Source organism: Macaca thibetana, chromosome 16 (assembly GCF_024542745.1).
Source record: "Macaca thibetana thibetana isolate TM-01 chromosome 16, ASM2454274v1, whole genome shotgun sequence".
Classification (NCBI taxonomy): Eukaryota; Metazoa; Chordata; class Mammalia; order Primates; family Cercopithecidae; genus Macaca; species Macaca thibetana.
The window spans coordinates 16,139,359-16,163,439 of record NC_065593.1 but is presented as its reverse complement, the minus strand read 5'-3'; the positions used below and the strand labels follow the sequence as shown (position 1 = coordinate 16,163,439).

The 24,081-nt window shown below is 48.3% G+C and overlaps 3 protein-coding genes across 3 annotated transcripts in view; 1 reads left to right on the top strand and 2 right to left on the bottom strand.

Moving 5' to 3' along the window:
* ZNF232 (zinc finger protein 232) overlaps positions 1–24,081 on the bottom strand; it is a 129,821-nt gene that overhangs the window by 48,608 nt on the left and 57,132 nt on the right. The window lies entirely within an intron of this gene.
* The window catches only part of ZFP3 (ZFP3 zinc finger protein), a 100,409-nt gene that overhangs the window by 73,345 nt on the left and 2,983 nt on the right, over positions 1–24,081 (top strand). Inside the window, exon 6 of the transcript XR_007720443.1 lies at positions 2,046–2,120. The gene's annotated coding sequence lies outside the window, so the exon portion shown is untranslated. The remainder of the gene's footprint in view (positions 1–2,045; positions 2,121–24,081) is intronic.
* The window catches only part of SCIMP (SLP adaptor and CSK interacting membrane protein), a 29,476-nt gene continuing 6,491 nt past the window's right edge, over positions 1,097–24,081 (bottom strand). Inside the window, exons 4-7 of the mRNA XM_050762341.1 lie at positions 18,139–18,262; positions 15,299–15,362; positions 9,396–9,469; positions 1,097–5,126 (exon numbers count right to left, since the gene is read on the bottom strand). Coding sequence (XP_050618298.1) covers positions 4,951–5,126; positions 9,396–9,469; positions 15,299–15,362; positions 18,139–18,262 — 438 coding nt within the window. The 3' untranslated portion in view covers positions 1,097–4,950. The remainder of the gene's footprint in view (positions 5,127–9,395; positions 9,470–15,298; positions 15,363–18,138; positions 18,263–24,081) is intronic.

Here is a 24,081-nt window from a genome sequence, read left to right as displayed (position 1 = left end):
GGTGCCCGCCACCATGCCCGGTTAATTTTTGTATTTTTAGTAGAGATGGGGTTTCACTATGTTGGCCAGGCCTCAACTCCTGACCTCAAGTGATCCACTTGCCTTGGCCTCCTAAAGTGCTGAGATTACAGGCGTGAGCCACTGTGCCTGGCCAAGCATCAGTTCTTAAAACAGTTAAGGTGACAGAACAGGAGTTCTTTTAGAATGACGATTTTCAATGTGGGTATTTCAATATCATAATAGTCATCTTCAGGTTCAATATAGCTTAGGATGGAAACTATCTTCTTTCTTTCTTTTTTCTTTTTTTTTTTTTGGAAACGGAGTCTCACTCTGTCGCCCAGGCTGGAATGCAATGTCATGATCTCAGCTCACTGCAACTCCGCCTCCCAGATTCAAGCAATTCTCCTGCCTCATCTTCCCAAGTAGCTGGAATTACAGGTGCCCGCCACCACGCCCGGCTAATTTTTTGTATTATTAGTAGACCCGGAGTTTCACCATGTTGACCAGGCTGAGCTCGAACTCCTGTCCTCAGGTGATCCACCCGCCTCAGCCTCCCAAAGTGCTGGGATTCCAAGCATGAACCATCACACCCGGCCCTTATTTCTAACTTTATTTATTGATGAGTATGTATTCAGTAGGTGACGGGGTTTCCTGTGGTACTGGAATATACAAAAAGATCCTATGAAATCTTGATATATTTAAATCTGTCATCCAAACTAGTAACAATTTCCCTAGTAGAAAACTTGGCTTTATTATACGTTCCCAGTATAAAGTCTCAGACAAATTACTCATGTCGAGAGAAAAAAAATTTTTTTTTTTTTTGTCAAACCGATTGATAGATTTTCCATGAATGTTCAACAGTCAATAAATATTGCCTACCATGTGACAGGCTTTGTGCTGGATATTGGGAATATAGCAGTGAGACAATTTCCATCCCAAAGGAGCCCCCAGATTAGAAAGGAGAATGGCAAGTAACCAGGTAATTATAATTATAATATAGAATAATGATAATACAAAGGGAGAAGTAGTTCCATAGGGCCAAGTATGGGAGCTGTGAGAGCTCAGAGGAGTTCGTTGATTCATCCATTCGACCCAATTGATTATTCAACATATTTATTGAGCATCTACAATGTGCCTGGGTACTGTGCTAGGAACAGGGAAAACAATAGAGGAAAGAAGGACATATCCCCTGCCCTCATGTTGCTTTGGGTCTAGTGGAGGAGAGAGACAGATACGCAATAATTATAACATGCTAATGCTATGAAAGGAGAGCATCCAGGAGGCACCAACCCACGTTGGGTCATGAGGAAAGGGTAGCTGAGATGAAATGGGAAGGATCCAAAGGTGGGGAAGAATGTTTCATACAGAGGAATGGTGCTGTGCACAGGGGCAAGAGGGACCATAGTGAAGGTCATTTTTTTATTATTATTATTATTATTATTATTATTATTATTATTATTATTTGAGATGGAGTCTTGCTCTTTTGCCCAGGCTACAGTGCAGTGGTGCAACCTAGGCTCACTGCAACCTCTGCCTCCCAGGTTCAGGTGATTCTCCTGCCTCAGCCTCCCAAGTAGCTGGAATTACAGGCATGTGCCACCATGCCCGATTGAGTTTTGTATTTTTAGTAGAGACGGGTTTTCACCAAATTGGTGAGACTGGTCTCAAACTCCTGACCTCATGATTCACCCGCCTAGGCCTCCCAAAGTGCTGGGATTACAGGTGTGAGCCGCTGTGCCTGGCCTGTGAAGGTCATTTTAAATGGCTGGAGCAAAAAACTCGGGCGGAGTGGAGGTTGCAAGGGGGTAGGGAGAGAAGAGTTTGGCAAAAGATAATCAGTGACCAGATCCTGACAAATCTTGTAAGCCATGTTAAGGGGTTTGGTCTTTTTCTGGGGTTAATGGGCAAAGAGAATATTTAAGCAAAGGAACGAAGTGGTCAGATGTTCACTTTAGCAAGTCCCTGGGTGCCATGTAGAAAGTGGACTGTAGGTGAGATGCCAGAGGCAGGGGAGCAGTTAGGGGTCTCTTGATGTTCTCTTGCAGGTGCTGGCAATGATCCGTCCTCAGAACAGTGATGGAGAGACGTGGACTCATTGGAGAACCACGTGGGAGGCACAAGTAACATGGGGAACTCTGGAAACAAAGCAGTGTGGGGAGAAGGATACTGGTTTCTGACTTCAGCAACTAAGAAGATAGTAGAACACAAGACATTTGGGACTGGAGGTAGGTCATCAGTTCCTTTTGGTGTATGCTGAACTTGACGGGGGTTCTGTGGGGCAGTCACAGGCAGATGTCTTTGAGGCAACCCTGCTGGAACTGGAGAGAAAGAGCTCAGCTGAAGTCAGAATAGAGGGGGCAGCCGGGCACGGTGGCTCACATCTGTAATCCCAGCACTTTGGGAGGCTGAGGTGAGTGGATCACCTGAGGTCAGGAGTTCGAGACCAACCTGGCCAGCATTGTGAAACCCCGTCTCTACTAAAAACACACAAAAAATTAGCCAGGTGCGGGCGTGTTGGCACACACCTGTAATCCCAGCTACTCAGGAGGCTGAGGCAGGAAAATCGCTTGAACCTGGAAGGGGGAGGTTGCAGTGAGCTGAGATTGTGCCACTACACTCCAGCGTGGGTGACAGAATGAGACTTGGTCTCAAAAAAAAAAATAAAGAAAGAATGGAGGGGCCCACTGAGCTCATGGACACTGGTGAGATCACTCGTGAGTGTTGGAGGCAGGTGGGCAGAGACACACGGACAGAATCTGAAGAAGACTAGCATTGAAGAGATGCTTTAGAAAGAGTGGGTGGCCCCAAAATGAGATGGAGACAGGAGGAGAACCAGGAGAGGGTGGCGTCCCAGAAACCAAGTAAGAGTCAACATTTGTCTCGTATTTCTTTTTAACTTTTGTCACAGGCATGGAGGGTTTACAGAACATTTGTAAGAAGCAAGCATGTGTTTGAAACACTCCAGTCCTTTGGCTTATTTCTGTTCTATAATTTGGGAAGAGTCCTCTCTTTGGCTATACCAGAGTCCCATAAGGCCATAGTTAGAGAACTGCTGGCCTAACATAAGGAGGGTTTATTTATTTATTTATTCTTAGTTTTTGAGATGGAGTTTCACTCTTGTTGCCCAGGCTAGAGTGCAATGGCGCATTCTTGGCTTACTACAACCTGCGCCTGTAGTCCCAGCTACTAGGGAGGCTGAGGCAGGAGAATGGCGTAAACGCGGGAGGCGGAGCTTGCAGTGAGCTGAGATCAGGCCACTGCACTCCAGCCTGGGCGACAGAGCGAGACTGCGTCTCAAAAAAAAAAAAAAGAACACAGCCTCAAGCCCCTTCCTTCCAGATCACTGTCCCTGGGCACCTGGGAGGAGACAGAAGGTCCAGTATGATGTGCTGTAGCCAATGAGATGCCAGGGGCGTGGGCTGATGTCTTGTTAAACAAGTGTCCTAATGGGGCCAACGAGGCCCGAGTCAGTTTTGTAGGCTCTTAGACCTCATCAGTTCCTTCCAGCTGATCTGTTAGAGCCCTAGGACTTGACTCATTCTCACTATACTCACAAGATCTGGTTTCTAAGCAATCTCTGGGAAATCTGGCAAATGAACAGGCTTGCAGAGAGAGCTCTGTGGACCTGGAAAGGCCTGAGAGTGACTCTCAGACGGAGCTTTCCCTCAAGAGATGGGAAAATGCGTTCCTCCTATTTTCAAGTTTTCTCCCTCAATCAACACTGGAACACTGGGGACCTGGCCTTCCTCCCTGGTTCTCTCTTTCTAGACTCTATGAAGGCTTCCACCTGGCTATTAATACCTCCTTCAGAGGCCGAGGAGGGTGGATCACCTGAGGTCAGGAGTTCAAGACCAGCCTGACCAACATGGAGAAACCCCATTTCTACTAAAAATACAAAATTAGGCGTGGTGGCGCATGCCTGTAATCCCAGCTACTCGGGAGGCTGAGGCAGGAGAATCGGTTGAAATCGGGAGACGGAGGTTGCGGTGAGGCGAGATCGCGCCACTGCACTCCAGCCTGGGCGACAGAGCAAGACTCGGTCTCAAAAAAAAAAAAAAAAAAAAAAAAAAAAGAAAGAAAGAAAATGATGGACAGGGGATGTTAAGCCCCCTGAACTCTCATCTTGAATATGCCATTGGTACATGCCCCTTTTCTTTCCTGTTCCCTATGATTTTTCATGAGGGAAATCTGTTTTTCCTGTAGCACCCTCAACACACCTATTGCAAAATGATGCTTCTCGGTGTAAATCAGAAGGTAACTTTTGTCCTTTGTCCATTGTTACAGTACAACTTGCAAGCACAGGGCAAAAACCTAGGGGAAAACTCAAATCTCTGTGGTCAAGTTGGCCTATGTCATATAAAGGCACTGGGGTTTTCTGGGTGTCTAGGTGGGGAGGGTTCACAAGAACAAAAGGTACTCCCTGCCCTTGCAAACTTGCGAGATGTGGTCTGGGAGCCTGGGCACAAGAGCACTCAGCTGTAACTCACCCACGGCCTCACATTGCAGGAGGTGGGTGGGGTGAGAGGGTAAAGACCAGCATGCTTGGTGAGGGCCTTGCTGGGGATGGGAGCCTGGGAGGGTCTGCAACACCAAATGCAGAGATTTCAGATCACTCAGAACCATGCAAACCAAAGGGAATGAAGGGGGAAAGAGTGCCAAGAAATGAGTAGTTTCTCACAGGTGGGAGCCATGGAGCCCCATGGTCCTTCCCGTGGAAACTTCCCTCAACAACGCAAGGCTGACCCCTCTAAGTCCTCAGAGCCGAGCACCCATGTCTCTCCTCTGGCTGCAGTCATCTGATTGCCGGGGTGCCTTCATCTAAGGTTTGGCAAGTGCTTTATCTTATAGAGCTTCATAAAATCACCACTGGCTTTCAGGGCCCAGAGACCTACTGAAGTTAACCATTCTTCATTGTTTTAAAATAAGTCGTGTGAACCCTCTTCAGTTTTGTCAAAAAGAAGAAATGGCTGTTTCAAAATGATGCTTTTCAGTATTTGCAGGGATTTCAACATCGTCATAGTCATCTTCAGGTTCAATGTAGCTTGGGATGGAAACAGTCTTCTTATTTTTAACTTTATTTACCAATGAGTATGTAGGTGGCGGCTGACTTGGGGTTTCCTGTGGGGCTAGAATACACAAAAAGATCCTTAGATGCAAAGCTATCATGTGTTTTTATATTTTTGACGCAGTGGCTCAGTGTGATTTTCACGTTTCAGTGATCTTCCCACTTTTAGTGGGCCAGATCCCCATTTTACAGAGGAAATTCAGATGCAGACCTGACACAGTCTCCGGATCACCCAAGTGAGTAAATGGAAAATATTAGTCAGACATCTTGACTCCTGTATCTTTGCCTAAGACTGCCCTGCATGGAAACCTGCATGGAAACCATGAAGCAAAAGCACTTTGGGAGGCCGAGAAAGAGAAAGACCATGCTGGCTAACAGTGAAACCCCGTCAGGAAAAATACACAAAATTAGCCGGGCGAGGTGGCGGGCGCCTGTAGTCCCAGCTACTTGGGAGGCTGAGGCAGGAGAATGGCGTGAACCCAGGAGGCGGAGCTTGCAGTGAGCTGAGATCCGGCCACTGCACTCCAGCCTGGGCGACAGAGCGAGACTCCGTCTCAAAAAAAAAAAAAAAGGAAACAGACCAGGTCAGGTGCAGGAGCTCACACCTGTAGTCCCAGTACTCTGGGAGGCCGAGGTGGGAGGATCACTTGAGCCCAAGAGTTCCAGACCAGCTTGGGCAACACAGGGAGACCTCGTCTCTACAGAAAAATTTAAAAATTAGCTGGATGTGGTGGTGCACGCTTATAGTCCCAGCTACTTGGGAGGCTGAGGCAAGAGGATCTCCTGAGCCCAGGAGGTTGAGGCTACAATGAGCCATGATCACACCACTGCACTTCAGTCTGGACAACGTAGTAAGACCCTGTCTCAAAAAAAAAAAAAAAAAAAAAAAAGAATGGATGAAAAGAAACAGACCAGAGCCCAGTAGTCATGAGTGCTGTTGTGTTACAGATCCTAATTTTCACAAGGAAGTGAAATAAATCATATTTCCTTTTTGGCACATCCCTTCCAGTGACTTACACTGTTTTCCAGGACTCTCCGTAATTGCTTATACAAATCTCTCTGCTAAGAAAAAAGGGGATGGCATTATTTTCAAAAGGTGGAATTAGTACAGAACAGGTCCATAGGAGGCCAGAGGTGGTGGCTCACGCCGTAATCCCAGCACTTTGGGATGCTGAAGTGGGCGGATCACCTGAGGTCAGGAGTTCAAGACCAGCCTGGCCAACATGGTGAAACCCCGAATCTACAAAAATACAAAGATTAGCTGGGTGTGATGGTGGGTGTCTGTAATCCCAGCATCTCAGGAGGCTGAGACAGGAGAATTGCTTGAACCCAGGTGGTAGAGGTTGCAGTGAGCCATTATAGCATCACTGCACTCTAGCCTGGGCAACAGAATGAGGCTATGTCTCAAAAAAAAGAAAAGAAAAAAAAAGAAAAACAAAAAAACAAAAAGAACAGGTCCATAAGTAATAGAAGGATGATGAAACAGCTTGAAACAGCTCAGCTCCATCTTTGATGGGGATAGGAACTGCCTCTCCCACAATCTCATCTTTTCCTAAGAAAACCTGAAATGCCACTATTTGCAGAACTCTGCAGTTTGACAGACCTGAGTTCATGTTCAGGTTCCAGCAGTCATTAGCTGTGTTACTATAGGTAAACCACTTATCTGTGCCTCAGCATCCTCATCTGTCAAAGGGGAATAAAAATGTACCTGACTTGGGCCAGGCACGGTGGCTCACGCCTGTAATCCCAGCACTTTGGGAGGCCGAGGTGGGCGGATCACCAGGTCAGGAGTTCAAGACCATCCTGGCTAATACAGTGAAACCCCGTCTCTACTAAAGATACAAAAAAAATTAGCCGGGTGTGGTGGCGGGCGCCTATAGTCCCAACTACTCAGGAGGCTGAGGCAGGAGAATGGCATGAATGTGGGAGGCGAAGCTTGCAGTGAACCAAGATCACACCACTGCACTCCAGCCTGAGTGACAGAGCGAGACTCCGTCTCAAAAAAAAAAGTACCTGGCTTGTAGAGTTGTTGTGAGGACTGAATGAGCTAATACCTTTAAAGTGCTTAGTGTGGGACCTAAAACACAGCGCATGCTCAGTAAATGGTAGCTAATATTGTTTATCTAGCCAATCAAAATATTTTTCTTAAGTATCAACTAAGCCTCACGCCCTGCTCTAGGTAGTGGATAAATATGAATAGTGGTGGACAAGAAAGGTTCCTGTTTTCCTGAAGTTTATACTCCAGTGGAGGAGATCAATAATACACAAATGAACAACAAGTAAATAACACAATTTTGGATAACTGTCAGTTTCTTTTTTTTTTTTTTTTTTTTTGAGACTGAGTCTGGCTCTGTCGCCCAGGCTGGAGTGCAGTGGCCGGATCTCAGCTCACTGCAAGCTCCACCTCCCGGGTTTACGCCATTCTCCTGCCTCAGCCTCCCGAGTAGCTGGGACCACAGGCGCCCGCCACTTCGCCCGGCTAGTTTTTTTGTATTTTTTAGTAGAGATGGGGTTTCACCGTGTTAGCCAGGATGGTCTCGATCTCCTGACCTCGTGATCCGCCCGTCTCGGCCTCCCAAAGTGCTGGGATTACAGGCTTGAGCCACCGCGCCCGGCAACTGTCAGTTTCATAAAGGAAATTAGCAGGACTACTTTAGGTTGAGTGGTCAGAGAGGGCCTCTTTGAGGTGGTGACTTTTGAGCTGACATCTGAAGGATGAGGAAAATCCAGCTATGCAAAGAGCTTAAGGAAGAACATTCCAGTGAAAGGAACCAGGCAGAGTTTTTCTGATAGGAAGTGAGAGGCCTAGTGACACCCCATGTTTCTTTCTGTTTATGTTCCAAGCTGGAATTTGAACATGAATTTACACATTTATATCAGGATATTGGGGGCGTTGGTACTTATTCTGCCCCCTTTTTTCTTTTTCTTTTTCTTTTTTTTTTTTTGAGACAGGGTCTCACTCTGTCATCCAGGCTGGTGTGCAGTGATTTGCTATCATAGCTCACTACAGACCTTCTAGGCTCAAGCGATCCCCCAACCCCAGCCTTCCAAGTAGCTGGGACTATAGGTGTGCACCATCACACTGGCTAATTTTTGTAAAGATAGGATTTTGCCATGTTGCCCAGGCTGCTCTCAGACTCCTGAGCTCAAGTCGACTGCCCACCCTGGCCTCCCAAAGTGTTGGAATTACAAGCATATGCCACTGTGCCTGGCCTCTGGCTGTCTCTTTTAAACAGGATGCTGGTTGGGTGTGGTGGCTCATGCCTGTAATCCCAGCACTTTGGGAGGTCGAGGCAGTCAGATCACTTAAGGTCAGGAGTTCAAGACCAGCCTGGCCAATATGGTGAAACCCCCATCTCTACTAAACATACAAAAAATTAGCTGAGTGTGGTGCTGTGCGCTGATAATCCCAGTTACTCAGGAGGCCAAGGCAGGAAAACAGCTTGAACCTAGGAGGTGGAGATTGCAGTGAGCCGAAATCACGCCACTGCACTCCAGCCTGGGTGAGAGAGCAAGACTCTGCCTCAAAAGTAAAATAATCAGGATGCTGAATCTATAAATCCTAGTGCTACAGACTGAATGTTTGTGTCCCCCCAAAATTCATGTGTTCAAGCCTTAACCCCCAGTGAGGCTATATGTGGCCATAGGGATGAGGCCTTGATCCAACAGGATCAGTGTCCTTGTAAGAAGAAACACCAGAAATCTGGTTCCCCGACGCTCTTCCCCAGCTTGAATGCACCAAGGAAAGGCCATTTGTGGGGACATAGCAAGAAGGCACCTGTCTGCAAGCCAGGAGGAGGGCCCTCACCAGAAACCTCACAGAAATTGGCCAGCACCCTCATCTCGGGCTTCCAGTCTCAGAACAACGAGAAAACAAATTTCTGTTGGGTAAGCACCCCAGTCTATGGTATTTTTGTTACAGCAGCCTGAGCTATCTAAGACACCTTGATAGGGGCCAGGCGCCGTGGCTCACGCCTGTAATCCCAGCACTTTGGGAGGCCGAGGTGGGTGGACCACGAGGTCAGGAGATCGAGACCACAGTGAAACCCCGTCTCTACTAAAAATACTAAAAAAAAAAAAAAAAATTAGCTGGGCGTGGTGGTGGCAGGTGCCTGTAGTCCCAGCTACTTGGGAGGCTGAGGCAGGAGAATGGTGTGAACCTGGGAGGCGAAGCTTGCAGTGAGCTAGTGAGCCGAGATCGCGCCATTGCACTGCAGCCTGGGTGACAGAGTGAGACTCCATCTCAAAAAAAAAAAAATAAATAAAAAGACACCTTGATAAACTTGTTATCCTACCCTAAATGAAACTGCTACCAGTAAAATATACTTACAGGAGTCTTCTAGAGAAGGCCAATCCCTTGGTGGCAGAGGCGGTAATTGAACTGGCGACTCATTAAGAACATTCCTAGAGAGACACAAAGAGAGAATCAGTGTTTGATTTGGGCCATGCCTGTTCCCAGCAGATTTAAGAGAAAACATCAAGGAAAGTGAATGGGTTGAACATTCAAATCTTGGTCTTTACAAATCGGAAGCATTTCCTTTCCTTTGTAGGTCCTGGATCCCATTTGTAATTGGCACCCTAATGAAACTGTTTCCTCTAGCCCAGGAAATGGCTGAAACTGAGGGGAAGGAAATAAAAGTGCTACAATTCAGAGCATGGAGCATACCTTCCTGGTTCACCTGAGCTGATTTAGGAGCGGTAGGCACCAGATGTATTTCTATTTGCAAAACAGATGAGCTAGGCATGGTGGCTCACGCCTGTAATCCTAGCACTTTGGAAGGCCGAGGTGGGCCGATCAACTGAGGTCAGGAGTTCAAGACCAGCCTGGCCAACATGGTGAAAACCCATCTCTACTAAAAATACAAAAATTAGCCGGACATGATGATGCTCACCTGTAATCCCAGCTACTTGGGAGGCTAAGGCAGGGGAATCGCTTGAACCCGGGAGGCGGAGGTTGCAATGAGCCAAGATCATGCTACTGCACTCTAGCCTAGGCAACAGAGCGAGACTCTGTCTCAAAACAAACAAAAAAACCCAAAAAACAAAAGCAGATGGGCCGGGCGCGGTGGCTCAAGCCTGTAATCCCAGCACTTTGGGAGGCCGAGACGGGTGGATCACGAGGTCAGGAGATCGAGACCATCCTGGTGAACACAGTGAAACCCCGTCTCTACTAAAACTACAAAAAAAAACTAGCCGGGCGAGGTGGCGGGCGCCTGTAGTCCCAGCTACTCGGGAGGCTGAGGCAGGAGAATGGCGTGAACCCGGGAGGCGGAGCTTGCAGTGAGCTGAGATCAGGCCACTGCACTCCAGCCTGGGCGACAGAGCGAGACTCTGTCTCAAAAAAAAAAAAAAAAAAAAAAAAAAAAAAAAAAAAAAAAAAGCAGATGAACTCCTAAAGCAGAATGTACACACACCTTGAGACTGCATTTCCACTACTGGGTCTACAGCCTATCAAAATGCTCACATATGGCCGGGCGCGGTGGCTCAAGCCTGTAATCCCAGCACTTTGGGAGGCCGAGGCGGGTGGATCACGAGGTCAGGAGATCGAGATAATCCTGGCTAACATGGTGAAACCCCGTCTTCTACTAAAAATACAAAAAACTAGCCGGGCGTGGTGGCGGGCGCCTGTAGTCCCAGCTACTCGGAGGCTGAGGCAGGAGAATGGTGTGAACCCGGGAGGTGGAGCTTGCAGTGAGCCGAGATCGCGCCACTGCACTCCAGCCTGGGCGACAGAGCGAGACTCCGTCTCAAAAAAAAAAAAAAAAAAAAAAAAAAAAAAAAAAAAAAAAAAAAAAAAAAAAAACTGCTCACATATGTTCACCAAAACATGCATTAGAATGTTCAGAGCAACACTATTCATAACAGCTCCAAATTGGACACTACCTGTGTTAGTCTGGGTTGTCCAGAGAAGCAGAGACACATAAAATTTGCCATCACACAACCCAAATGCCCATCAGCAGTAGAATGGATAGATTAATTATAGTATAGCGACTGGGCAAGGTGGTTAACATCTGTAATACCAGCACTTTGGGAGGTGAAAGAGGGAGGACAGCTTGAGCCCAGGAGTTTAAGGGTAATATAGGGAGACCCTAAGCAACACAGGGAGACCCTGTCTCTACAAAAGAATCAAAATAATTAGCTGGTTATGGTGGCATACACCTGTAGTCCCGGCTACTCAGGAGACTGAAGCAGGAGGATCACTTGAGCCCAAAATCTGAGGTTACAGTGAGCTATGATTGCACCACTGTACTCCAGCCTGGTTGAGCGTGAGACCCTGTCTCAACATAAAAAATAAATAAATAGTGGTGTACTCCCACGGTGGAATGTTTTATAGCAACAAGAATGAATAATCTACAACCACACACAATGAATCTCATAAAAATGATGTAAGCAAAAAAGCCAAACGCCAAATAATATATACTGTATGATGCCATTAATAAATTGCATAAAAACCAAAAAGCTGCCAGGCGCAGTGGCTCACACCTGTAATCCCAGCACTTTGGGAGGCCAAGGCGGGCAGATCATGAGGTCAGGAGATTGAGACCAGCCTGGCCAACATGATGAAACCCAGTCTCTACTAAAAATACAAAAATTAGCCAGGTATGGTGGTGTGCACCTATAGTCCCAGCTACTCAGGAGGCTGAGGCAGAAGAATCACTTGAACCCGGGAGGCGGAGGTTGCAGAGAGCCAAGATCGCACCACTGCACTCCAGCCTGGCAACAGAGTGAGACTCTATCTCAAAAACAAGCAAACAAACAAAAAAACCCAAAAAGCTAATTTATACTGTCACAGACAGTGATTACCTTTGGGATGTAACAGCTGAAAGGCTGTATAAGGTAAGCCTCTGAAGTGCCGGTAATTATTTCTTGATCTGGGTGCCAGTTCCCTGGGTCTGTTCAGTTCGTGGAAATTCATCAGGTTGTACACTTAGTATTTCCATTTTTCTGTATTTATATTATACTTTGGTAAAAAGCTTTAACTAAAAGAGAAACTCTTAAGAAAGCTTCCTTATTTGCGCCTCCATCCCCCTAGGTACACTGATTTGACTCCTGTATGCTATAAAGTCCCCCTGGGAATGAAGAAACATTTTTAGGTTGTTGGGTTGAATGCAGATGGGACATGGGGGTAGAGCTCCATTGACAGCTCTCTCCACCCCTCTGTAGCTCTTCTTAAGGGAAGAAAGCAACTCATCTGACTGCTAAATTTGGGAAAAGTCTAGCTCCCCTCATTTTCTCCGCCAGAGCTGGCCTGACTGCAGAAATCACAAATCCTGCTCTGGTCTTTGCCATTCACAGAAAGGGGTCTGCTCGGTGGGGGAGACCTGAGGTTCTCTGGAGCTGCCTGTGAACTGGGCGGGAAAGTCACCCAGTTCCAAATTAGGAAACTCACTAGCTCACAGAAAAGAGCCACATTCTGCAATCCCAGTTTTATTCTTTTTTGTTTGCTTGTGTTTTTTTTTTTTTTTTTTTTTAAGACGGAGTCTCGCTCTGTCGCCCAGGCTGGAGTGCAGTGGCGCGATCTTGGCTCACTGCAAGCTCCGCCTCCTGGGTTCACTCCATTCTGCCTCAGCCTCCCGAGTAACTGGGACTACAGGCGCCCGCCACCATGCCTGGCTAGTTTTTTGTATTTTTTAGTAGAGACGGGGTTTCACCGTGGTAGCCAGGATGGTCTTGATCTCCTGACCTCATGATCTGCCCATCTTGGCCTCCCAAAGTGCTGGGATTACAGACTTGAGCCACCGCGCCCGGCCTGTTTTTTTTTTTTTTTTTTTTTTGAGACAGGATCACACTCTGACACCCAGGCTGGAGTGCAGTGGCACCATCACAGCTCACTGCTGCCCTGACCTCATGGGTTCAAGCAATCCTCCCACCTCAGCCTCCCAAGTAGCTGGGACTACAAGCAGATGCCACCACACCTGGCTAATTTCGGTATTTTTTTCAGATATGGGGTCCCACTATGTTGGCCAGGCTGATCTCAAACTCCTGGCCTCAAGCCATCCTCCCCCTTGGGCCTCCCAAAGTGCTGGGATTATAGGCATGAACCACTGCCCCAGGCCAATACCAGTTTTTTTTTTTTTTGAGACTGAGTCTGGCTCTGTCGCCCAGGCTGGAGTGCAGTGGCCGGATCTCAGCTCACTGCAAGCTCCGCCTCCCGGGTTCACGCCATTCTCCTGCCTCAGCCTCTGGAGTAGCTGGGACCACAGGCGCCCGCCACCTCGCCCAGCTAGTTTTTTGTATTTTTTAGTAGAGACGGGGTTTCACCGTGTTAGCCAGGATGGTCTCGATCTCCTGACCTTGTGATCCGCCCGTCTCAGCCTCCCAAAGTGCTGGGATTACAGGCTTGAGCCACCGTGCCCGGCTGCCAATACCAGTTTTATTTTTTTGCTTTTTTTTTTTTTTTTTTGAGATGGAGTCTCACTCTGTGGCCCAGGCTGAAGTGCAGTGGCCAGATCTCAGCTCACTGTCACTGCAAGCTCCGCCTCCCGGATTTATGCCATTCTCCTGTCTCAGCCTCCCAAGTAGCTGGGACTACAGGCGCCCACCACCTCGCCCTGCTAGGTTTTTTTTTGTGTGTATTTTTTAGTAGAGACGGGGTTTCACTGTGTTAGCCAGGATGGTCTCGATCTCCTGACCTCGTGATCCACCCATCTTGGCCTCCCAAAGTGCTGGGATTACAGGCTTGAGCCACTGCGCCCGGCCTTTTTTTTTTTTTTTTTTTTTTTTTTTTTTTTTTTTTTTGAGACTTGAGTTTCACTCACCACCCAGGCTGGAGTGCAGTGGCACAATCTTGGCTCACTGACAACCTCCACCTCCTAGGTTCACGCGATTCTCCTGCCTCAGCCTCCCAAGTAGCTGGGATTACAGGCACCCGCCACCATGCCCGGCTAATTTCTGTATTTTTGGTAGAGACGGGGTTTCACCATGTTGGTCAGGCTGGTCTCAAACTCCCGACCTCAGGTGATCCGCCCGCCTCGGCCTCCCAGATCTGGGATTACAGGTGTGAGCTGCCACACCTGGCCCCAGTTGTATTCTTTTTTTTTTTTTTTTTTTTTTTGAGACGGAGTCTTGCTGTATCTCCCAGGCTGGAGTGCAGTGGCGTGACCGCGGCTCACTGCAAGCTCCGCCTCCCGGGTTCACGCCATTCTCCCGCCTCAGCCTCCCAAGTAGTTGGGACTACAGGCGCCCGCTACCACGCCCGGCTAGTTTTTTGTATTTTTAGTAGAGACGGGGTTTCACCATGTTAGCCAGGATAGTCTCGATCTCCTGACCTCGTGATCCACCCGCCTCGGCCTCCCAAAGTGCTGGGATTACAGGCTTGAGCCACCGCGCCCGGCCCAGTTGTATTCTTTTAAAAGGCAGTATTTTAGTCACCTGTCTTATTCCTGAAGGGGATCAGAATTGATGGAGGCAGGGGGAGTCTTATTTGCTGGATCCCTGAAGCTACAGTCAAAGGCATTTTAGAAAAGCATAGGTTTAACAATGCTTTGTATACGGTGTCTCACTATGTTGTCCAGGCTGGTCTTGAACTTCTGGCCTCAAGTGATACTCCCACCTTGGCCTCCCAAAGTGCTGACATTACAGGCATGAGCCACTGCACCTTGCCCCAAGAGTAAGTTTTGTTTTAGATAGTGTATATATTCCAAAGAAAGGACTGGCTCTTGACTGGCTCCTGGGAAATAATATCTAAACCCTTGGAATAGCCTCCCTAATAAGAGTGTCTCCAGCCAGGCGCAGTGGCTCACGCCTGTAATCCCAGCACTTTGGGAGGACGAGATGGGTGGATCACGAGGTTAGGAGTTCGAGACCAGCCTGGACAACATGGCAAAACCCCATCTCTACTAAAAATACAAAAAATTAGACAGTCGTGGTGGCGGGCACCTATAGTCCCAGCTACTTGGGAGGCTGAGGCAGGAGAATTGCTTGAACCCAGGAGGTGGAGGCTGCAGTGAGCCGAGATGGCACCAATGCACTCCAGCCTGGGCAATAGAGCAAGACTCTGTCTCAAAAAAAAAAAAAAAAAAAAACAGAGACAAGAGGAGGGAGGACTTGCCCAGCATTAACAGTGTCCTGAGTCTCTGCCCTTATGTGGAGAGATTTGGCAGGTGTGACATCTCACCAGCTCTACAGGAAATGCAGATGTCTCAGTCATACTGGTACAGAGTGGAGGGGCAAGAGTGGAAGTGAACAGGCAGTTCTCAACAGTAAAAAGCAGAAGGATTCCTCCCCACTTACTCATACATTTTTTCTTCATCTGCTTGCTTGTTTTTCAAGGGCTTGGCAATTTCCCATTTCTTGCCTAAGAGAAGGAAAAGCATGTTCATTGAAGAAGAATTAGCAAAAGTTGTGATTTTCGAATTGAACCCAGAAAAAACACACTTAGGGACACCGAGTTAATAAATGATAGAACTGGACTTTGAATCCAGACTGTCTGACCACAGAGCCTCTGCACTAACTCAGTGAGGGCGGGCACAGTGTGGGTGGTGTTTATTTCCTCTATGCCTGGCACTTAGGTGGCACTTAGAAATGTTGGTCGAATGAATAATCAAAAGTGTGGTTGGGAGGAAATCAGATAAAGCCTCGGAAAAGCAGTTTGTATCCTGTAATGTGCTGGACATATAAGTTGTCATAAATTAAAACCTGCTTGTTAATAGGAGTGGTTGAGGATAAAAAGAAAGGAGCTAAAGTTTTAGTTCAGGGTCATTCTTTTGTCCATATTTGAGAATGGAAACTTTTTTTTTTCCCGCAGACAGAGTCTTGCTCTTGTTGCCCAGGCTGGAGTGTAGTGGCGCAATCTAGGCTCACTGCAACCTCTGCTCCCCGGGTTCAAGCCATTCTCCTGCCTCAGCCTCCAGAGTAGCTGAGATTACAGGCGCCCATCACCACACCTGGCTAATTTTTGTATTTTTAGCAGAGACGGGGCAGGGGGTTTCACCATGTTGGCCAGGCTGGTCTCGAACTCCCGACCTCAAGTGATCCACCCGCCTCGGCCTCCCAAAGTGCTGGGATTACAGGTGTGAGCCACTGCACCTGGTGGGAATGAAAACTTTTAAGAAGGCAAAAGGAGGCCAGGCACGGTGGCTCACACCTGTAATCCCAGCACTTTGGGATGCCAAGGCTGGAGGATCACTTGAGGTCGGGAGTTCAGGACCAAGCTGGCCAACGTGGTGAAACCCCATGTCTACTAAAAATTCAAAAATTATCCAGGCATGATGGCATACGCCTGTAATCCCACCTGCTGAGGAGAATGAGGCAGGAGAATCACCTGAACCTGGGAGGTGGAGGTTGCAGTGAGCCCAGATCACACCACTGCACTGCATCCTGGATGACAGAGTGAGACTCCATCTGGGAAAAAAAAAAAAAAAAGGGCAAAGGACAGAGGACTGTAGGGTCCCAGAATACACTTTTTTAATTAAAAAATTAATTACAATAGAGAAGAAAGAACATTGAACTGGAAGCCCAGCAGGCCTGAGTTCTGGTCCCAACTCTGCCACCAGTTCTGATGGCACCTCAGTGAAGCTCTCATCTTCCTTTGAACCTTAATTTTCTTATCTCTAAAGAGAGATTGAGAAGAATGACAGAAAGATTTCACTTCTTGTCTGTCTGTGACCTGCCAGCACTGAGCTGGGCTGAGCAGGAATCTGGAGGCTGTGACCAGATACAGTGGGTGGATAGTGGCTTCATCATTGAGGGATGCCAGTCCAGGGTGCCCCAGGGAAGGTGGCTGTACCTCTCCGTGTGCTTACTATCCCTAGGTGTACTCCCTGCTTAGGTCATTGTTGTTCTTGTTAGGTGTACTCCCTGCTTAGGTCATTGTTGTTGTTGTTGTTGTTGTTGTTATTATTATTTTGAGATGGACTCTCGCTCTGTCGCCCGGGCTGGAGTGCAGTAACACCATGTCGGCTCACTGCAACCTCTGCCTCCCGTGTTCAAGTGATTCTCCCACCTCAGCCTCCTGAGTAGCTGGGATTACAGGCACCCACCATCACGCCCGGCTAATTTTTGCATTTTCAGTGGAAACAGGGTTTTGCAACGTTGGCAGGCTGGTCTCGAACTCCTGACCTCAAGTGAGCCGCCTACCTTGGCCTCCCAAAGTGCTGGGATTACAGGCATGAGCCACTGTGCCCGGCCAGGTTGTTATTTAAAGGGATGAGATGTCAAGATAACACACCATTGAATCAAGGCTTTCATGTTTCTGGCGATGAACAGGAAAGTGGAAACCCTACTTACAGATAATCTAAAGTTACTGTTAATCCCCAGACCACTTATTTATGTCTGAGGGTACCAAGAGGTTTCTGGTCTAGGTAATACCAGAAGATTCAGAGTATGGTCTCAGAGAAGGCAATCATAGTGGCCAAACATGTTGGCTGTGGGTTGAGTCCATATTTTATTACTCAAGAAAGTTCTTTTTTTTTTTTTTTTTTTTGAAACAGTCTCACTCTTGTTTCCCAGGCTGGAGTGCAGTGGCGCGATCTTGGCTCACTGCAAGCTCCGCCTCCCAGGTTCACGCCATTCTCCTGCCTCAGCCTCCTCAGTAGCTGGGACTACAGGCGCCCGCCACCGCGCCCGGCTAATGTTTTTGTATTTTTAGTAGAGACGGGGTTTCACCGTGTTAGCCAGGATGATCTCGATCTCCTGACCTCATGATCTGCCTGCCTCGGCCTCCCAAAGTGCTGAGATTACAGGCGTGAGCTGCTGCGCCTGGCCGACAGTTCTTAATATTCCATATACTTGTGTTCTCTCAAGATGCTGTGATCAGTAGCCACACAGGAAAGAAAAAGCCCTTGAGCATACTGTGCCTTAAAACAGATTCTGCTTTCACCGGATGATTAGGGCTGGAAGGGCTCTTGGAGATTAGTTGACATCCCTCCTTTCACTACGCGGATGAGGAAACTGAGGCCTAGCGACATAATGTAGTGGCAGGGCTAGGACTCAAACACAGAATGCAAGATGCTTAATGAAAATTCAGCTCATTCAAGCCCAGGATTGACTGCTTGCCCTAAAGGATCAGTGCGCTACTGCACTGATAACCACCTGGCTCCTCCCTCCACCTGCCCAGGTAAGATGGCCATTACCTTGTCGAAGCTGCCACTTACAGACACAGTACAGGATGAGGCCCAGGCCCACAGAGACAACGATGATGGCCACAGCTAAGATGATCCAAAAATTGTTCCTCCACCAACTCATTGCAGTGGAATCCTGAGAAGAGTGGAGAGACAAGAATGAGGCATGAATGAAAGATATCCCGGGGTGGGGTGGGGTAGGGCAGTTATCTACTGTGTTTTTGTTTTTGTTTTGTTTTGTTTTTGAGTCGGAGTCTTACTCTGTCACCCAGGCTGGAGTGCAATGACATGATCTCAGCTCTCAGATCATTACAACCTCCACCTCCCGGGTTCAAGTGATTCTCCTGCCTCAGCCTCCAGGGTAACTGGGACTACAGGCACCTGCCACCATGCCCAGCTAATTTTTGTATTTTTAGTAGAGACAGAGTTTCGCCATGTTGGCCTGGCTGGTCTCGAACTCCTGACCTCAGGTGATCCACCCGACTTGGCCTCTCAAAGTGCTGGGATTACAGGCATGAGCCACGGCGCCCAGCTAATCTACTGTGTTGTGTAGAGATGCAGACATCTGCTTAGGAATCAGGTGCTGGTTCACAGCCATACCCTACTGATTAACACCTGGGGGACCTCAGGCATGTCACTCGACCTTCTGTGAGCCTCATCTGTAATATGGGGATGATACCTCCTACTTCAATGCAGTTTGTGAGGACTGGAGATCAAGCATGTACCTACTGGGCCCTCTAGAAATGGTAGACATCATCACTGCTCTTTCAGACATGGAGCAGGAGGGGGAAGGTGCCATTTAAAGCAATAATTGACGGCAGGGTTTTTTTTGTTTTTTTGTTTGTTTGTTTTTTGAGAAGCAGTCTTGCTGTGTTGCCCAGGGTGGAGTGCGGTGGCGCAATCTCAGCTCACTGCAACCTCCACCTCCCAAGCAATTCTCCTGCCTCAGCCTCCTGAGTAGCTGGGATTAAAGGTGTGCGCCACCACGCCTGGCTAGTTTTTATATTTTTAGTAGAGGCGGGATTTCACCATGTTGTCCAGGCTGGTCTCGAACAGTTGTTTTTAATCACAAGGACAAGTCAGATTTAATGCATAGCAGGGGAGAGAAATTTTAAGAGCTCTTGTTTGAGGTGAGGGTTAGAAAAATAGCTGGATGGGTCTCTTTGAGTGAGATATGGTCAGAAGGGTGAAGCTGAAGAGATAGGGCAAATTGAGTTGATCTGCATGAGAGAGTTAACAGGCATTTGGGGGCTGGAAGCTGACAGACCAGAGAGGGGAAAAATCTTGGAAAAGGTTAGCAGCAGAGAGAGAGGTCAAGAAGAGAGCGGCAAGTCAGAGCCTGGTTAGGAAGCTCCCGCAGTGGCAAATAACCAAGGCATTTCTAGGACAGTAATGCCTCATGTCCAGCTTTAAATTGCTACCTAGGTTATGCTGTGGTGTCACCTTTTGTTACCATCAAACCTCCAATAAAACTGCATAACATGGCCGGGTGCAGTGGCTCATGCCTGTAATCCCGGCACTTTGAGAGGCTGAGGCAGGCAGATCACTTCAGGTCAGGAGTTCAAGACCAGCCTGGCCAACATGGCAAAACCCCGTCTCTACTAAAAATAAAAAAATTAGCTGAGTGTGGTGACTTGCACCTGTAGTCCCAGTTACTCGGGAGGCTGAGGCAGGAGAATTGCTTAAAGCCAGGAAGCGGAGGTTGCAGTGAGCCAAGATCACACCACTACATTCCAGCCTGGACAACAGAGCAAGACTCCATCTCAAAATAAAAACAAAGGCTGGGTGCAGTGGCTCACGCCTGTAATCTCAGCACTTGGGGAGGCTGAGGCGGGCAGATCACTTGAGGTCAGGAATTCGAAACCAGCTTGGCCATCATGGTGAAACCCCTTTTCTACTAAAAATACAAAAAATTAGCTGGGCATGGTGGTGCACGCCTGTAATCCCAGCTACTCAGGAGACAGAGGCAAGAGAATTGCTTGAACCCGGGAGACAGGTTGTGGTGAGCCGAGGTTGCGCCATTGCACTCCAGCCTGGGCAACAAGAGTGAGACTCCATCTCAAAAAAAACACTGATCTCAAAGTGAGAGTTGTGAGAACCCCAACTCTGAAGCTGGTTGCTCTCAAGTTCCAGAGGCCCGGACTTGCGACCAATGTCTGGGGAGTTGGGGGCAGCAGTCTTGGGGACTGAGCTGTGGGATCTGATGCTATCTCTGGGTCTATAGTGCTGGCATTGAATTGGAGAACACCCAGCTGGTGTTCACTGCTTGGTGTGTGGGGGGAAAAAACCCGCACACATTTGGTCACAGAAGCCCTTTTCTGTGTTGATTGTGGTGGTGTGTGAGAACAGAGGAAAAACACCGTCGGCAGAGTTTTCCTGAAACGATACTCTTTAGAGTGATAGAGATAAATACCAGGACCTGCGCATTCAAAGCTGTTGTATCTGGATTGTGACTGCATGGAAGGAGGGGGCTGCGTGAAAGGATGAGGCGGGAAGACAGGGACTGTTGCTTTTCATTATAAACTCTCTGCATTACTGGATTCTTGCACTAGGTACATTTACTTTGATAACACTGAAAAGAAGAAATTCACCATGTAGTGTAGCCTCCAAGAAAAACTATTGCTTAGGTTTCAAGGTCAAGGAAATTTCATTCTCATCAGTTTCTCGGGAAAGAGGAAGTGGAATGATATTGTCAGAAAGGGAAACCCTGGGTCATTTTCAGAACTACTCAGAGTGATAAATAGTTTTTGTCAGTTTTGTTCTTACGAATGAAATGGACTGCAGAGAGACACTTTTTTTTTTTCTTTTCTTTTCTTTTCTTTTTTTTTTTTTTGAGATGAGGTCTCGCTCTGTCCCCAGGCTGGAGTGTGATGGCGCGATCTCGGCTCACTGCAACCTCCGCCTCCCTGGTTCAAGCGATTCTTCTGCCTCAGCCTCCCGAGTAGCTGTGATTACAGGTGTGTGCCACCACGCCCGGCTAATTTGTTTTGTATTTTTAGTAGAGACGGGGTTTCACCATGTTGGCCAGGCTGGTCTCGAACTCCTGACCTCAGGTGATCCACCTGCTTCAGCCTCCCAAAGTGTTGGGATTACAGGCGTGAGCCACCACGCCCGGCCGACACATTTTCAGCAGAACCAAGGAGAGCTTGCTTTTTGAGAGAGGGCAGCTGAGAGAGGGGGCCTAAGAGAATCACATTCTAGTTCCAGTAGGAAGTCCTCTAGGCCACCAGGCTGGTTTAATGGCCAAGGTGCTTCCAGACAGGGGAAGCCCTGGGGAAGGATGACAGAGAGTATGGACAATGGGAAGATCACGATGGCTGCATGACCAAGTTCAGGCCCTGGGAAGGTATGGAAGCTGCATCCTACCTGTGCTAGCAGGCCTGGAGTTGTGGCCACAGAGGGCTGATAAGATTGTGAGTACAGGACTGCTGAGGGCTACTGAAGGATTGCAAAGAAGTGTTTGTACTGGCTGAGTGAGTGGCTCACACTTGTAATCCTAGCACTTTGGAAGGCCAACGCAGGTGGATCACTTGAGTCCAGGAGTTCAAGATAGCTTGGGCGACCCAGCAAGACCCTGTCTCTATGCACACACACACAACACACAAACACACACTCACATGTAGCCGGGCGTGGCGTCATGCGCCTGTAGTCCCAGCTACTCAGGAGGTTAAGCTCCTCCGCAGCTACTCAGGGGTTTCACCCTGCTGGCCAGGGTGGTCTTGAACTCCTGACCTCGAGTGATCCGTCCTCCTCAGCCTCCCAAAGTGCTGGGATTACAGACGTGAGCCACCGCCCCACCCAGAATGAACTTTCAAAAGGGAACAAGGGCCAGGCGCGGTGGCTCAAGCCTGTAATCCCAGCACTTTGGGAGGCTGAGACAGGCGGATCACAAGGTCAGGAAATCGAGACCATCCTGGCTAACACGGTGAAACCCCGTCTCTACTAAAAAGTACAAAAAAACCCGGGCGAGTCTGTACCCAGCTAAAGGCTGAGGCAGGAAAAAGGCTAGAACCGGGCGAGCTTGCAGTGAGCTGAGATCTCGCCACTGCACTGTAGTCCAGAGCGAGACTGTCTCAAAAAAAAAAAAAAAAAAAAAAAAAAAAAAAAAGGCCGGGCGCGGGTGGCTCAAGCCTGTAATCCCAGCACTTGGGAGGCTGAGGGCAGGAGACAAGGTCAGGAGATCGAACCCGGGAACACGGTGAAACCCCGTTGCTAAAAAATGAGCTAGCCGGGCGATGGCGCGCCACTGTAGCCCAGCTACTCAGGAGGCTGAGGCAGGAGAATGGCTGGGGAGGCGGACAGTGAGCTGAGATCCGGCCACTGCACTCCAGGCTGGGCGACAAAGCAAAAAAAAAAAAAAAAAAAAAAAAAAAAAAAAAAAAAAAAAAAAAAAAAAAAAGGGAACAAGGATTAGAGAAGGGAGTGACACCCAATAGAACCAGAACCGGAGAGAAGGGGCTTGGGGGCAGGAAGTTGAGAGCTCACACTTAAGTTTCGATTTCCTCTGAGTTGGGAGGCAAAATCAACAGCCTGGGGGCTGAGGTGGGAGGAGCTGGCTTGAGCAGAGCAGTCCAACAGCACACACCAACTCCTCCACCTTCCAGCCCAGCCCCTACTCCCCATTCCCATGGCGCTTTCTTCACAATTTCAGTTGATGGAGCCTTTCTTGTGAGGCCGTCCTTCCTCCTTGTCTGTTGCATCCCAAGGAGAGCTCCTCAGCTACATGAAGGGATGTCACTACCCCTGCAATATGTATATGTGAAATATGTTGGGTGTGGTAGCTCATGCCTGTAATCCCAGCACTTCGGGAGGCCGAGGCTCGCGGATCATGAGGTCAGGAATTCAAGACCAGCCTGGCCAACATGGTGAAACCCCGTCTCTACTAAAATACCAAAATTAGCCAGGCGTGGTGGTGGGTACCTGTAATCCCAGCTACTTGGGAGGCTGAGGCAGGAGAACTGTTTGACACTGGGAGGCGGAGGTTGTGGTGAGCCGAGATCGCGCCACTACACTCCAGCCTAGGTGACAAGGCTAGACTCCTTCTCCAAAAAAAATTTAAAAAATAAAAAATAAGTTGGGCATAGTGGCATGCGCCTGTGGTCCCAGCTACATGGGAGGTTGAAGTGGAAGGATTGTTGGAGCCCAGGAAGTCGCGGCTGTAGTGAGCTGCAATCATGCCACTGCACTGGAGCCTGGGTGACAGAGCCAAATCTTGTCTCAAAAAAAAAAAAAAAAAATGCATTGAGCACAGTGACTGACACCTATAATCTCAACACTTTTGGAGGCTGAGGCAGGAGGATCACTGAAGGCCAGGAGTTAGCAACCAGCCTGGGCAACATAGCAAGACCTTGTCTCTACAAAAACATTTAAAAATTTGCCAGGCGAGGTGCTACATGCCTATAGTACCAGCTACTCAAGAAGCTTAGGTGAGAGGATTGCTTGAGCCTAGGAGTGTGAGGCTGCATTGGGCCATGACTGTGCCACTGTACTCCAGCCTGAGTGACAGTGCAAGACCCTGTCTCAAAAAAAAAAAAAAAGTGAAATGCATTTTTCTTCCAACTGAGCCTGTGACAGTGACAGTTGTCTCTTGGTGTATTTGTCCTCTTTGTTTATTTGTTCCTTGTCTGTCTCCCACACTGATGGGTAAGCACCATAAGAGCCGCAAGAGCCGAGGCTTTGTCTGTAATTACCACTGTGTTTCTAGAGCCTAGAACATCACCCGGGGCAGGACATTCCATACATATCTGTGAATATGTGAAAGAATGGATGATGCCCCAGTCTCTTTACCCTGCCATAGATGGACTTCCCCCCAGAGAATGCAGGCAGAAGTCACTTTGGGTCCAGTACCTGAAATTCCTGTGCTGTGCAGTCTAATTCCAAAGCCTCATCTGAACACACGCTGGCCTTTGGCTACTGGGGTCAAGAGGCTGGCTGGGAAGCAGTGGCCATACAATG